At 37.1% G+C, this 12,686-nt stretch overlaps 1 protein-coding gene across 1 annotated transcript in view; it reads left to right on the top strand.

Annotated features, from left to right (window-relative positions):
• GCC2 (GRIP and coiled-coil domain containing 2) overlaps positions 1–12,686 on the top strand; it is a 31,669-nt gene that overhangs the window by 12,059 nt on the left and 6,924 nt on the right. Inside the window, exons 10-19 of the mRNA XM_054654912.2 lie at positions 755–874; positions 2,261–2,425; positions 2,840–2,944; positions 3,892–4,054; positions 4,599–4,699; positions 4,830–4,907; positions 5,586–5,723; positions 7,745–7,866; positions 9,435–9,611; positions 11,127–11,344. Coding sequence (XP_054510887.2) covers positions 755–874; positions 2,261–2,425; positions 2,840–2,944; positions 3,892–4,054; positions 4,599–4,699; positions 4,830–4,907; positions 5,586–5,723; positions 7,745–7,866; positions 9,435–9,611; positions 11,127–11,344 — 1,387 coding nt within the window. The remainder of the gene's footprint in view (positions 1–754; positions 875–2,260; positions 2,426–2,839; positions 2,945–3,891; positions 4,055–4,598; positions 4,700–4,829; positions 4,908–5,585; positions 5,724–7,744; positions 7,867–9,434; positions 9,612–11,126; positions 11,345–12,686) is intronic.

Genomic DNA, 12,686 nt, shown 5'->3' with positions numbered 1-12,686 from the left:
TTGGCAGTGCTGGGTTTACAGTTGGATTCAATGATCTTAAAGGTCATCTGCCATCTAAATGATTCTGTGACATCATTGAAAGTATTACATTGACTCTTGTTCCTTATTCTTCCCCCGAAATACAAGAAAGACATTGATAACTTGAAGTGATTTTAGTGGAGGGATGACAGGTTGGTCAAGGGACTGGAATAAGTGATGAGAAGCTGCTCAGCCTGCAAAAAGCTTTGAAGGAACCTGATAGGAGTCTTCCAGTACCTACAAAGACATTATGAAGGGAAGAGAGTCGGCTTATTAATGGTGGTGCAAGATAAGACAGTAGTCCTCAATTGAAAGGAGAGATTCCAACTGGATACATGAATAAACATTTTCATGCTATGAGAATGGTCAAGCTTTGGAATAGGTTGCTTTGTGGAATAGCCATCTCTATTCTTGGAGGCAGGTCCTTGGAAAGACATGATTGGACAAAGCTCTGAGCTACCTGGTCTCATCTCACTGCTGATCATACTTTAAGCAGGAGGGTGACACCTGCTCAGCTGTCTTCCAAACTGAATTATTCTAGAATGTCAGGAACTGAAAGGGGTTTCTCCCAGAGCCTGTAGTGGAATGATAGCTTTAATTTCATTCTGATATTTCTGATGTTGCAGTAAGACAACTCGTATAATGAAATACTAGGTAAACACACCTCAGAGGTATAGAATGTGCTTATGCAATACATCTTGTCAAAAATTATGCCTTTGTGTTTGTATGTGTTAAGAATCTTTTGATGGAATATGACAAACAAGGAGAGCAGCTGGATTCTGAAAAAGGCAGAGCAAATAATCTTGAACGTCAGATAGAGGACCTCACAAGACAGCTACAGGTGTCATCTGAGCAGGTCAGTTCTGTATCTGGGTCTGATCTATTGATAAGTACCATAAAAATTAATTCTGCCTATTGGGTGCAACTCCTAATCATGTGATTGTTACTCTAGTTTCATAACCTACATGTGTTTTAAATAGTAACTTGAGATTCAGAGTGGTTTGTTTGTTTCTTTTCAACATCTGATACCTTACCTGGGCAATGACAAAGATAAATATATCTAGAATGTCTGACTTTGTCAATAGAAGAGTTTAATTTATCCCAGGTCAACTCACAGAAAAAAACAGATCATCTCTGGCTTGATTTTGAACCTGTCTACTGCAACCATCAGACTTGCACTGTTTCTCTGACCGCACACCTACACTTCTCATAAAGTGCAGTAACCTTTAACTGAGACATTTTTTCTTCTATTTCTTCAACAAAATTCGGCTTTGGGGTTTTTTATTTTTTTATTTAATCAACAGAATGTTTAAATATACTAAATTTGTTATGAATTTTGCATTTTTCACAAGGATTAGACTTTAAGATGCGTTGTAGAGTACTACAGTGGCATTCAGAAGAGTCTAAAATAGTAATTAAGGGACTCTGAGACACATTTTTGCAAAGCTAACTGCAACGGGTTTGGTATTTAGGATTTAAACTCCCAGGCCCCATACACCGGAGATCCACCTAGGCCACAGTTTCCTTATAAGCACAAGCCAATAGTAAATAGCATAGGAAGAAATAAGAAATAATAGTATATATTCTGCTGATTAAGCAAACTTTGTGCTTTTCAAGTTTGTTATAAAAGAATTTGTAAATAAAACAATGTTTAGGTAGTTGACATCTTTCACTTATACCTCATTCTTAATAGGCAAAATAAAGAATAGGATGCATCATTGAAAATGTCAAAATTAAATCTATTAAAGTCATTGCAAAAGTATGCCTGATGCAGTAGAATTCTTACTTTGTACTGGTGGACAACTTGGTGGTTCAGTCAAAGTTTGCAGTTCAGCCTTTTTAGGAGTTAATAGTATGTTCATTTGTTTATAAATATAGCAGCTGTATTTGAAGTGTGTATTTGAAATACTGTATTGTTGCAAGGAGAAGGTGATAGTGCAGAAAGCATAAGTTTTTGAGTATTTTTTTCAGATTTCTTTTGATTCTTGCCATTTTATAGAAAGCTGGGCAAATTAACTGAACAAAATAACCAAAATATGCTAATGGATTTAATTTCACCTGTTTATTAATGTGGTTTAAAGGAATTAAGCTGGAAAAGACTCATCTGTAGGAGTGTTGTTTGTAAGGGATTTGGATAGAAATCAGTGTTGGGTATTTTTTTTAAATACAGAAAATATTTTATCTGTTAACATTGCACATAAATTCAGCTTATGTTTTTACCATTCTACTGTGCTAATTTCAGCATGATCAGTTACGCTCGGCTAATGAAGACCTCCTGGCTCGTGTTGAAACAGTGCAAAATAATGCTAAGCTGCTGGAAGCTCAGATACTGGAGATACAAAGAGCCAAAACAAAGGCTGACAAAGAGCTAGAGGCTGAAAAACTTCTAAGAGAGCAGAAAACAAAGGTAGTGCTTCATAGAGATGGTAAATGAGCTGAAACATTACTTTCAATGGATGTGATTTCTGGTAAACCTTTGTAAACTCTGTTTGCATAGACCAGGTTCTGCACTTTCCCTCCGTGTTACTTGACTTTTTTGAAAGCTTGGTCTGTTCATTGAAAGAACTTTGCAAAGCTGTCAGTTCAGGTTAGGGGTATTATACAGAATATGAAAACCACTTCATAGTAATGTTGGTTTTTCTCTGGTTCACAGTGATTTCCTAAGAAAGGAATCAGCTGTCTTTGTACAACACAAGTGTGTGTGTGTGTGTGTGTGTGTGTGTGTGTGTGTGAGTGAGTGAGTGTATGTGTCTAAGTATAGAAAGGTGTTGGCATCTATTTTGAAATTGGACTGCATAATTGACAACTACTTAAATTTCAGGAACATAGCGGCACTCTCCGAGAAATGGAGGAGCTTCAGATGCAACTTCAGAAGGAAAAGAAACATCTGCAGAAAACTATGCAAGAACTAGACCTGGCCAGAAAGGTAGAGTTGCTATCCATGTTGGTGCTTCATGGACTAGTAAAGATTTTGGCCCATCTGTCTGTGTTGAATGCCTCCCTTTCTGTTCTGAGGATTTTAAAGCTGGAAGTTTGCAAAAGGGAGAATGTGAGGGCTTTTGCCCCCGGCTGTGTGCTTGAAGAACTGAAATGTACTTTTGGAATTGATTTTGGTTTTGTTTTTTGTTTGTTTAGCTTGGGTTATGTGGCCTTTCATGAGTAGAAATAAGAATAGAATTCAGATGTCTGGAGTACATGTATAGTGCACTGTTAAGAAATTGCCTTGGTTGTAAGGACTGAAGATGAAGGGAGCTGGGGTTGTTCAGCCTGGAGAAAAGGAGACTCAGAGGTGACCTTATCACTCTCTTCAGCTTCCTGAAGGGTGACTGTGGTGAGCTGGGGGTCGGTCTCTTTCTCCAGGCAACAACAGACAGAACAAGAGGAGACAGTCTCAAGCTGCACCAAGGGAGGTGCAGGCTGGAATTAAGGAGGAAGTTTTTCACAGAAAGAGTGGTCAAATACTGGAATCATCTACCCAGGGAGGTGGTGGAGTCACCATCCCTCAATGTGTTTAAAAAAAGACTGGATGTGGCACTTGGTGCCATGATCTAGCTGAGGTGTTAGAACATGGGTTGGACTCGATGATCTTAAAGGTCTCTTCCAACCTAGAAATTCTGTGATTCTGTGACAAAAACTAATACATACAAAATACCTACTGATAAAACTAGCCACAGGTTTTTCAAAGCTTTTGATTCTTCTTTGAAAACAGATTATTTACTGAGGATGTGGAAACCCAATGGATGGATGATGTTTGTGGATATGGGTAGAGACAAAATCTTTGTCTGATGGGCAATATAGTTTTTTACAGAATTACAAAAGTCTTAGCAGGCAAGGCAAATTGTAAGCTCTAACTTCATTTTGTGTACCTTGCAGGATGCTCAAAAGAGTACACTGATGGATATGGAAATAGCTGATTATGAAAGGCTAGTAAAAGAACTTAATCAGAAGATTACTGATAAAGACAACAGAATAGAAGATCTTGAGCAAGAAACAGGGATTCAGAAACAGAAACAAGAGACCCTACAGGAAGAAATAAGTGAGTAAACTATAAACAGAAGAGTCACTATGGTATAGCTAGCAGTGGTAAAAGATACAATTCAGAAACAACTTCTCAAGTCAGAAAATGAGGGTAAGCTTTGCAGGGAATACTAAACAGTTGTATTAGGAAAGCAATTTTCTCTTAGAGGAACCTTTACTAGGTTATCAATCACTTAATCCAGTGTTCAGCACTTATGAGCCAATTTACCTGCCTGTCATACTGTGTTTATTACCTGATAAAGTTATGAATAAGTTCTAAATATTGATGACTGACAAGGGTTTCATTCAGATATACCACACTCATAAAACTTTACTGATTACCATGTGAAAATTCCATTTCTTCCTATGCTCAAATGTAAAAACATTTCACTTATTTTAAGGTCTTTGTGATAACTTAGGAAAAGTTCACTAAAGTTAGTGTAAGTTACTTGTTCACAGCTCTTAAGGAATCTGTTGGAATTTTTAAAAATATTTTCCAGCATTTTTAAGGAAATATAACAGGGGAAGTTTCCTATGCATATAATTGTTTTTCTCTGCCTTAGAGTCACTTCAGACAACTATGCAACAGGATGAGGAAAGAAATGCCAAGATAAAACAACTCCTGGTGAAAACCAAAAAAGAACTGGCTGATTCAAAACAAGCTGTAAGTCCATATGCTAATGGCTGTATTCTATTTTTAAACTAGATTTTTAAAAACAGCTGGTAGCTGAATTTTTAGGTTACTGAGGTTTGGAGGGTTTTTTTTTTAATCTCCGGGTAATTTTATCTTGCAGGAAAATGACCACCTAATGTTGCAGGCATCATTGAAAGGGGAACTGGAAGCCAGCCAACAGCAAGTGGAAGCTTATAAGGCAAGAAACTTCACTTTTTGTTAGTATGAGTTTTCTCATTTAAGTAGTGAGGTAGTGATTTGTACTGGGCACATGGAATATAGGCTGAAGAATAAAGAGGTGCTGTTTTTACTTTTAGGTTACTGGTTCATTTTCATAAATGAGTTTTGTCTGTTTGCTGCTTTCCCCAAATATTATTTCCTGTGATTTTCATTAAGTAGATTTACCTTGTCTTTTTCCTCTTTCCCTTTCCACCAAAGGAGAGGACTGTGGAGTTTGAAGCTTGTAACTGGAATATATTTTTTAACGTTTCTTTAAAAATTGAAGTTTCTCAGTTTAAAAACAGAAGAGCACAACATTGTCAGCAAAAATCTTAAGTGTTGTCCATCTGTATACAGAATAGAAATGGATTAGAATGTAATGAAAGAAGCAGACAAGGGAGAGAGGTTGGCTTTCTTAAATGCTTCCACCCCAGCATTGTAATTGTATCTTCAATTCTCTCTTTAAACAGCATCACTTTTTAAAAATTATTATGTGGTAACCCATGTCTGTTTTTTTATTCTATTTTTATTGGATTTTAATTTTGTATTCACCAGTGCAGGAATTACTGTAGTAGAGTCCTAGGTTCTCAGTGGCATGTTGCCTTGGAGAAGTAAGAAGAGTTTTCATGATAGTGAAATTTTCAACTGACTTTTTCAGATTCAAGTGGCTGTACTGACATCAGAAAAGCATAAAGTTCAGGAGCAATTGCGAACATCTTCGGAGCAGCACCAGCGTACGATGAGTGCTTGCCAGCAAAAAATTGCAGCCCTGCAAGAAGAGTGCAGAGCAGCCCAGGTATTCCAGTGGAAGAAGTAATCTTAGAGGCTTAAGAAGGGAGGTTACCTCCACTCTGCTTCTTCAAAAATATTCTGCAGATTTTTCACTCTTCTCTTTTTGTCTGCCAAGAATTGCAAACTATCCCAGTATTGAGTGGTGGTATAAAGGACAGGCCAGACTGTCCTGGTTGATGTGTATCACTTGGGGTGGAACATCTGGCCTTGCATACTGCTGTTTACAGTAGGGAAAAACTTGTGGTAGTGGGGACCTGGGGTTTATTTAAGGTGCTCAGAAGGTGTACACTCAGGGAAAAGAAGAGTCTTTAAAGAAAAGAGCACAAATGAAAAAAAAGAATATATCTTGCTTTATATAAAACCAATTAACACAGATGCCAGTTTAAAAAAAAAAAAAGCTGTGAAAAATATATTTGCAAGCACCTTTTAATATGCTGAAATATGAGCAGCTTCTTAATTGGCAGCTGAACTACATGGAAAGCTGACACTGTTGCTGAAGTTTATTATTGTTTCTGGGATTTTTTTGCTCATATAACCCTGTTTGATGGTCCTGGAATGCAGTGTTTGCATTGGAGACAAACAGATTCAAAGTATAGTAGGACTCTTGTGTTCAAACCACCTTTATGGGGATTATTGTACTACTCTATGGCCACTGTTGTAGGTGTGGTGGTAGGTGCATCCTGCAGGTAAACAGCTGAATGCAGCCTCTCAAAAGAACTTCTACATTTTAAAAAGCTGAACTGAAATGGACAAACTTTGTGATTGTTGCTATAGGAGGTTTGCCTTTGTTGTGCTGGTACACATGGATCATGGTTTTACAAATGTATTCTTCATACCTGGGTGTTTACAATACCTGTCTATGGTGGTTGCTCTGTGATGCTGTGAAATCAGCAAGATTGTAGATCTTCCATATTGGCATGGCTAGAACCTCTTGGAGGATTAGCTTTCCTATTTAGGTGCCCTACATATGGAAAATAGATATTATTACAAGGCTATTAGCAAAGGAAAATCCCTCTAAAGGAAATGTGGACACCAAAGCAGATAGTAGAAAACAAAACAGAAATCATGCTGACATTTAAGACTGTGTACCTGAGGACTTCAGAATATTCACACAGTTTGACAGGAAGAAAAGCAAAGGATTAATGTAAAGAAAATGGCTAAAAAATGTACAGACTCTGAAAATCTGGACCAGTGGCTAATCAGAGTCAGTTCTGTAGAATTTCAGTCACCAGTTCACCTGAAGGGAAAGTTTCCAAAATCCTCTTCTTGGAGATGAGGACATTTTAGTTACCTGTAAACGGGATTGACTAATAATCCATGAGCTTGTCCTAAGATCCAAGAAAGAAAACCTGTGTCAGTGCTGTTTTGGTATTTTTTAAGAGGAGTATGCAACATGAGTACTGGAAGGGTGGCAGTAATCTTTGCTGTATAGTGTACAGTCAAGGATGAAGCTACTGTGATGTGAGGCAGCTTTCTGTATGTCCACAGAACTCAGGCAACAGCTGAATTTAGAAGAAAAGACAGACCAAACACCTTTACAGTCAAACAGAATATTATATCTGGTGCTGTGTAATATCACTGCAAGACTAACTTAACTCCTCAGAATTATGCATAACTTTATGGCACGTTAGAATTTTTGTCACCCTTGTAGTATTGGAGAGAAACAGAATTATACCTCTTGTATTTTCTGTCACCTTTGCTTTCATTTAAAGCTGTTCACAGATCCCCTGGCTTACGAATCTCTCAGTTGAATGCAGTTTTTGAATTTTCAAGTATTCTTCCTTTTCTTTAATACTGGTATGTTGAAAATCTGGGTCTCAAGTTTCACATTATATGATACTCAGTTAAAATCTAAAGAAACATCGGTATAGTCACTGTTTTAATAACCTATTTTGAAGAAGGAAGTGCAGCTGGTGGTTTTAATTTTTTTCAGTGTAAGATGCATTTCATTATAGAGAAGTAAGGGAGCAATAGTCAATAGTATAACTTACAGCTTTGTTTTCTGTGTGATTTTCTGTGTGATAGGCTGAACAAGCATCTGTTACATCTGAATTTGAGAGCTATAAAGTCCGTGTTCATAATGTTCTAAAACAGCAAAAGAATAAATCTACTGCTCGGACAGAATCGGAAGGAGCCAAACAAGAAAGGTAAAACTAATATTTGTACTTGATCTGTAATCTGACTGTGGCGCTGCCTGGCTGAACAGAAGAAATATTATCAGTTCCTGCTGTTGTGGTGCTATATTAGTTTCTAATAGCTGGATTTGTCTTTTTAACTGTTATTTTTGTGTAGATCACCTATTATTACAGTTGGAAGGAGAAGTAAGGTCTTAGGAAGTTTTTTATGATTTCTGCTCCCATGAGCAGAAATTAGCCTGCACATTCTGTGTAGACTTGACATGTCGTTTTCTCTGATGTGAAGTTGCCAAGCACCGTTTGCAACAAAGAGGAAAAGAGCAGATTGGTTCAGTTCAGCTGAGCTCAATTTGAACTTTTTCAGGAGTGAGTGGTTAAGTGTTAGTAAAGCTCTGGATGCCAATTCAGTCATCAGTTATTGCATATTTTTGAAATCCTGTATATTGTATCATACAAGGAAAGACTTGGAAGGAAAGAATTACACTTCCAAAAGTTCCCTGAAAATCCTTTAAGTACAATCATAAGCCAAGTAAATTCATATTCACTTCAGAAAATGTCTAACTCACTGCAGAAGTCAATCAGTTTGTGCAAGTTATTTTTATTAGTCATCGATGGCTGCCCTTGGTGACAGACTAGGTGTGTATGTGTGAAATGCCAGGGTTCGTTTCTGACGCAGACCCTCAGTCGGTGCCGGCAATTGCAGCTAAACATCCACCAGAGGGCGACTGGTGCCTTGTTGGAGGACTCGGATTTAGGGCTCGTTAAGGGTTTTTGAAACATTCTTGCTTTTGAAGCAGCCAAACTGTAAGAGCTGCATTTCTTTGACTCTCTTATTTGCAGAATTTAAAGAAGTTCTGGTATTGATAATTTTTTTGTGAGAGAGAACCATCTTGGAAACAAATTGGATAAGCAATAAACAGATGACAAACGGTTCCCAAAGAAATTATTTACAAGTATCAACTCTAAGGATTGGTGAGATGAGATAATGGAGGTGTCTGCATATATAAACACAGAAATCAGTAAAAAAAAGAATGCTTTAGAAAACTTAAGATTTTTTTCTTCCTGATATTTCTGATTTTGAATTGTTTCTGACCAGTGAGTTTATCTGTTATGGACTTGATGTTGCTTTCCAGTAATTTGCTCAAAATCTACTCCAACCATTTGTCCCCTGTATTTGGTCTTATTGAACTGATGTGCATTTACTAAACAAATGAAAAAAAGCCTTACCACTTTTAAGAAGAAATTTTTTCTCCCATTTGATTCCCATGTATTATTTTCATTCTGTCTTGTCCCTCCTTGAAGCAGAAAGTGCTATCAGTCATGCTTCCTACCCTAATAGTTGCATTCATAGCAGTTCAGATGGGATATGACAAACTTATTTGTATCTATGTTGAAACAAGATCTGATTGTTTCTGCTGTAGCCACATTCTGAAATTATTTTGGTCTTAGTGCTGTGTTGATTTATTAATAAATGTGCAAATTGGATGAGCTGTCCAAAATGTTGTGGATATCATATAAGTTCTGAAATAATTTAATTATTTTAAATGTGTGTTGCGTATTCCTTTTTCTTTCATTTGTAGGGAACAGTTGGAAATGGTGATAGATCAACTTAAAGTTAAGCTGCAAGATGCTCAGCATAATTCACAGATGAATGCATCTGAACTCCAGGCATTGCAGTCTGAACATGACACCCTGCTGGAAAGACACAATAAGATGCTGCAAGAGACTGTTGCAAAAGAAGCAGAACTCCGTGAAAAGTATGGTCTGCTGATGAAAAGATAGAGATATTTTATTTTGTTTGAATTTTGAAATCTTAACATGTAGAAGCCTGTAACTGTACTTCACAAAAAATAGGCATGTTGGTGAGAAAGTTAAAGGAATTTTGAAAGGATTGTTTGCTATTTTTCACAAGCCATCAGAAGCTTCCACAATGACAATGAAATAGTAGCTGATAGGGGAATTTGAGATTTCTGCAAACCTTCTACTTCTTAACTATCAGACCTAAAAATTAACATTTTTTTAAGCACACTGGCTATTTTTAAGTCTAATGCTCAGCACCACATTTTGTTGTACCACTCTACTAAATTTTATGGATGCTTCCTATTTAAAAAAATAAGGTAATTATATGGAAAGGAAACAAGTTCACTGACAAAATACCCAGTTCTTGTCCCCCAAGCCCCTTTCTTACAGAAAGTACTGTACTTTAAGTTTATGCTCACCAGAGACTTAATTTGCCTAATTTTTCTTTCAAAATTAATGGAATCTGTTTAGTCTGTATCACTGCTTGTAAGATCACTTGAGCTCCACAAAAGGAGTCTATCATTATCTTTTCTTCTCCATTTAGGGTACAGAGATTGTCACATAAGGTATTAGTTAGAAATTACTGATTGATATTAGGAAGTGTTGACTTGTCACTGTCTTTGTACAGTTTTATCTGTTCCTGTTTATCTGTACATAGTGATTCACTGTAGTCAACCAAATTATGTTCTGCATTTTTCTGGAAACAACCCATTTCACAATAGCTTCCTTTTATACCTAAACACTGCTCTGGCTCTGTTTAAGTCTGTATGCTTATAAGGGTAAGTCCTGGGCTTAGTTTTCCCATAAATGCATTTGTTTAATTGCTTGTGACTTTATTTATTATATTAGTATATATCATGTCTGTATTGTATATTATTATTTATTTAATATATTTACTTGCTTGTGACAATTTTAGTGTGCTTCTGGAGTACCTCCAAACCAAGTACAACTGATAAGTTACTGACATTTTTCTTGCTAACAGCTACACTCCTCTGCACTGAAAGTTGAGGTTTAAAAAAAATAAACTTACCTTGTTAGAAACCTGTGTTTTTAGAAGTCCCAAGTAAGTGCTTGGTAAATAAATGTTATAAGGAAGTGGAGTATAAGTGATGTGCCCTGTATGATACTATAAACAGTCATGATGCAGTTTTAAAATTTAAGAATGTTTAGACCACAGTGTCTCTTAAGCCTTTCATTATTTTGCAAAGATGTCTGAATTTTTGTTCTGAAATAGAAGTCAAGTTTATATAGCACAGTGCATTCATATAATAAGTAATGTGTAGCTTTTTCAGTTTCAGATTTTCCCTGTAAAAAGAGGACTTTAAATGAAAGAAAAGTTGCACACATAGTCGTTCTAAGATAATCATACACATGAAAACTGAAAACTGCCTCAAACTGTAAAAATTTTGAGATGTAAAACTTACAGTGTTTTACTGCTTGTGTCTTACTGTTTGTGCATGCACTGTTTTCAGACTCTGCACAATACAGTCTGAGAACATGGTCATCAAAGCAGAGCACGCCCAGGCATTGAGTCAGCTGACAGCCCAGAATGAAGCTCTCCGGAACAACTTCAGAGATCAGGTCAGGAACCTGCAAGAAGAGCACAGGAAGACAGTGGAGACACTTCAGCAGCAACTCTCCAGAGTAGAAGCTCAGCTCTTCCAACTCAAGAGTGAACCAAGCACTAGAGGTAACTTCCAGGCAGAATACCAGGTTTTCATGGGTTAGTTACCAATTTGTGTACCTCAGTCTGAAACTAAAATGTGCTTACAGTGTTTGCTTTTGTAAAATCACCAGCAACTTTATCTAGGAAATCTGCAGCATGCTGTATCAGTCCACAGATACCAAGTCAAGAATACATCTTTGTTATTATTTACTGTTGCTTCAGAATCCTAAGGTCCTTGAATACATCCAGAGGAGGGTAACAAAGGTGGTGGAAGGGCAGGAAGGACTGTCCTATGAGGAGCAGCTGAGGATTCTGGGTTGGTCTAGTTTGGAGGAAAGCAGGCTGAGGCCAACCTCATGGCTGTCTTACAGATTCCTGAGTGGGGGAAGTGAGGAGGGAAGTGCTGAGCTCTTCTCCCTGGTATTCAATGATAGGACATGTGTGATTGGTTCAGAGCTGCCATGGAGAGGGTCAGACTGGACATTAGGAAGCATTTTCTTACTGAGAGGGTGGTCATCCTCTGGAACAGGCTTCCCATTGATTGATTTGATTGATGCCTGAAACAGAGGCATTTTGACAATGTCCTTGATAATGTTTAAACTTTTGACATGGTCAGGCAGTTGGACTAGATACTTGTTGTAGGTCACTTCCAACTGGAACTATTCTGTTCTAGAATCTGCACTACTGATACCTGTTCTGCAGTATCAGACAGATGGAGGAAAACTACTTTGAAAATATTTGGTGTTCTTGTCATGTTTCAGGTTTTGGAGCGTGCTGGACATCTGCCTCAAGTATGAAGTGTAAAGCTAAAGAAAAGTGTTTTGGAAGCTGTTTTAAGAATTTTATTTGTATACATGCTCTTTATTATACTTGCTATTTGATCCTTCTTCCAATTTAAGATTTTACTATCTTCAATCTCAATTTTTGTATCAGTATAGTCACTAATCAGGATGTAGTTGGACTTTTGCCAAGCAGCAGTAGCAGTTTAAGAAGTTGCTCTGTTATTACTGAAGTAGAAGGGTCATGCACACAGTAATAAAACAGAAGAATTTACACTTCCCACAGGACTGGTTGAAACAAAAGCAAATTGTTTTCCATTAAAGATATTTGTTACTATTACAGTAACTAAAACACATCTTCAGGCAGATGTGCTTGAAGGTTTCACAGTCACTGAAATAAAAATTGCCAGTCAAGTTTGGGTTTAGAACCAGACTTTGATTGGAATGGCAATTCGGAGGTGAAAGGCTGTATTTTACTATCATAAATGTTATGTGCATAGTTGGCTTTTTCTTTTGGCTTCACCTTCCCAGGCATTTTGAAGACTATTTTATGTACCACTCTCAATCCCTGACAGTCACACCTAGGA

The sequence above is a fragment of the Agelaius phoeniceus genome, chromosome 2, assembly GCF_051311805.1.
Source record: "Agelaius phoeniceus isolate bAgePho1 chromosome 2, bAgePho1.hap1, whole genome shotgun sequence".
Lineage (NCBI taxonomy): Eukaryota > Metazoa > Chordata > Aves > Passeriformes > Icteridae > Agelaius > Agelaius phoeniceus.
The sequence above is the reverse complement of the archived record's forward strand: the minus strand, read 5'-3'. Positions and strand labels throughout refer to the sequence as shown.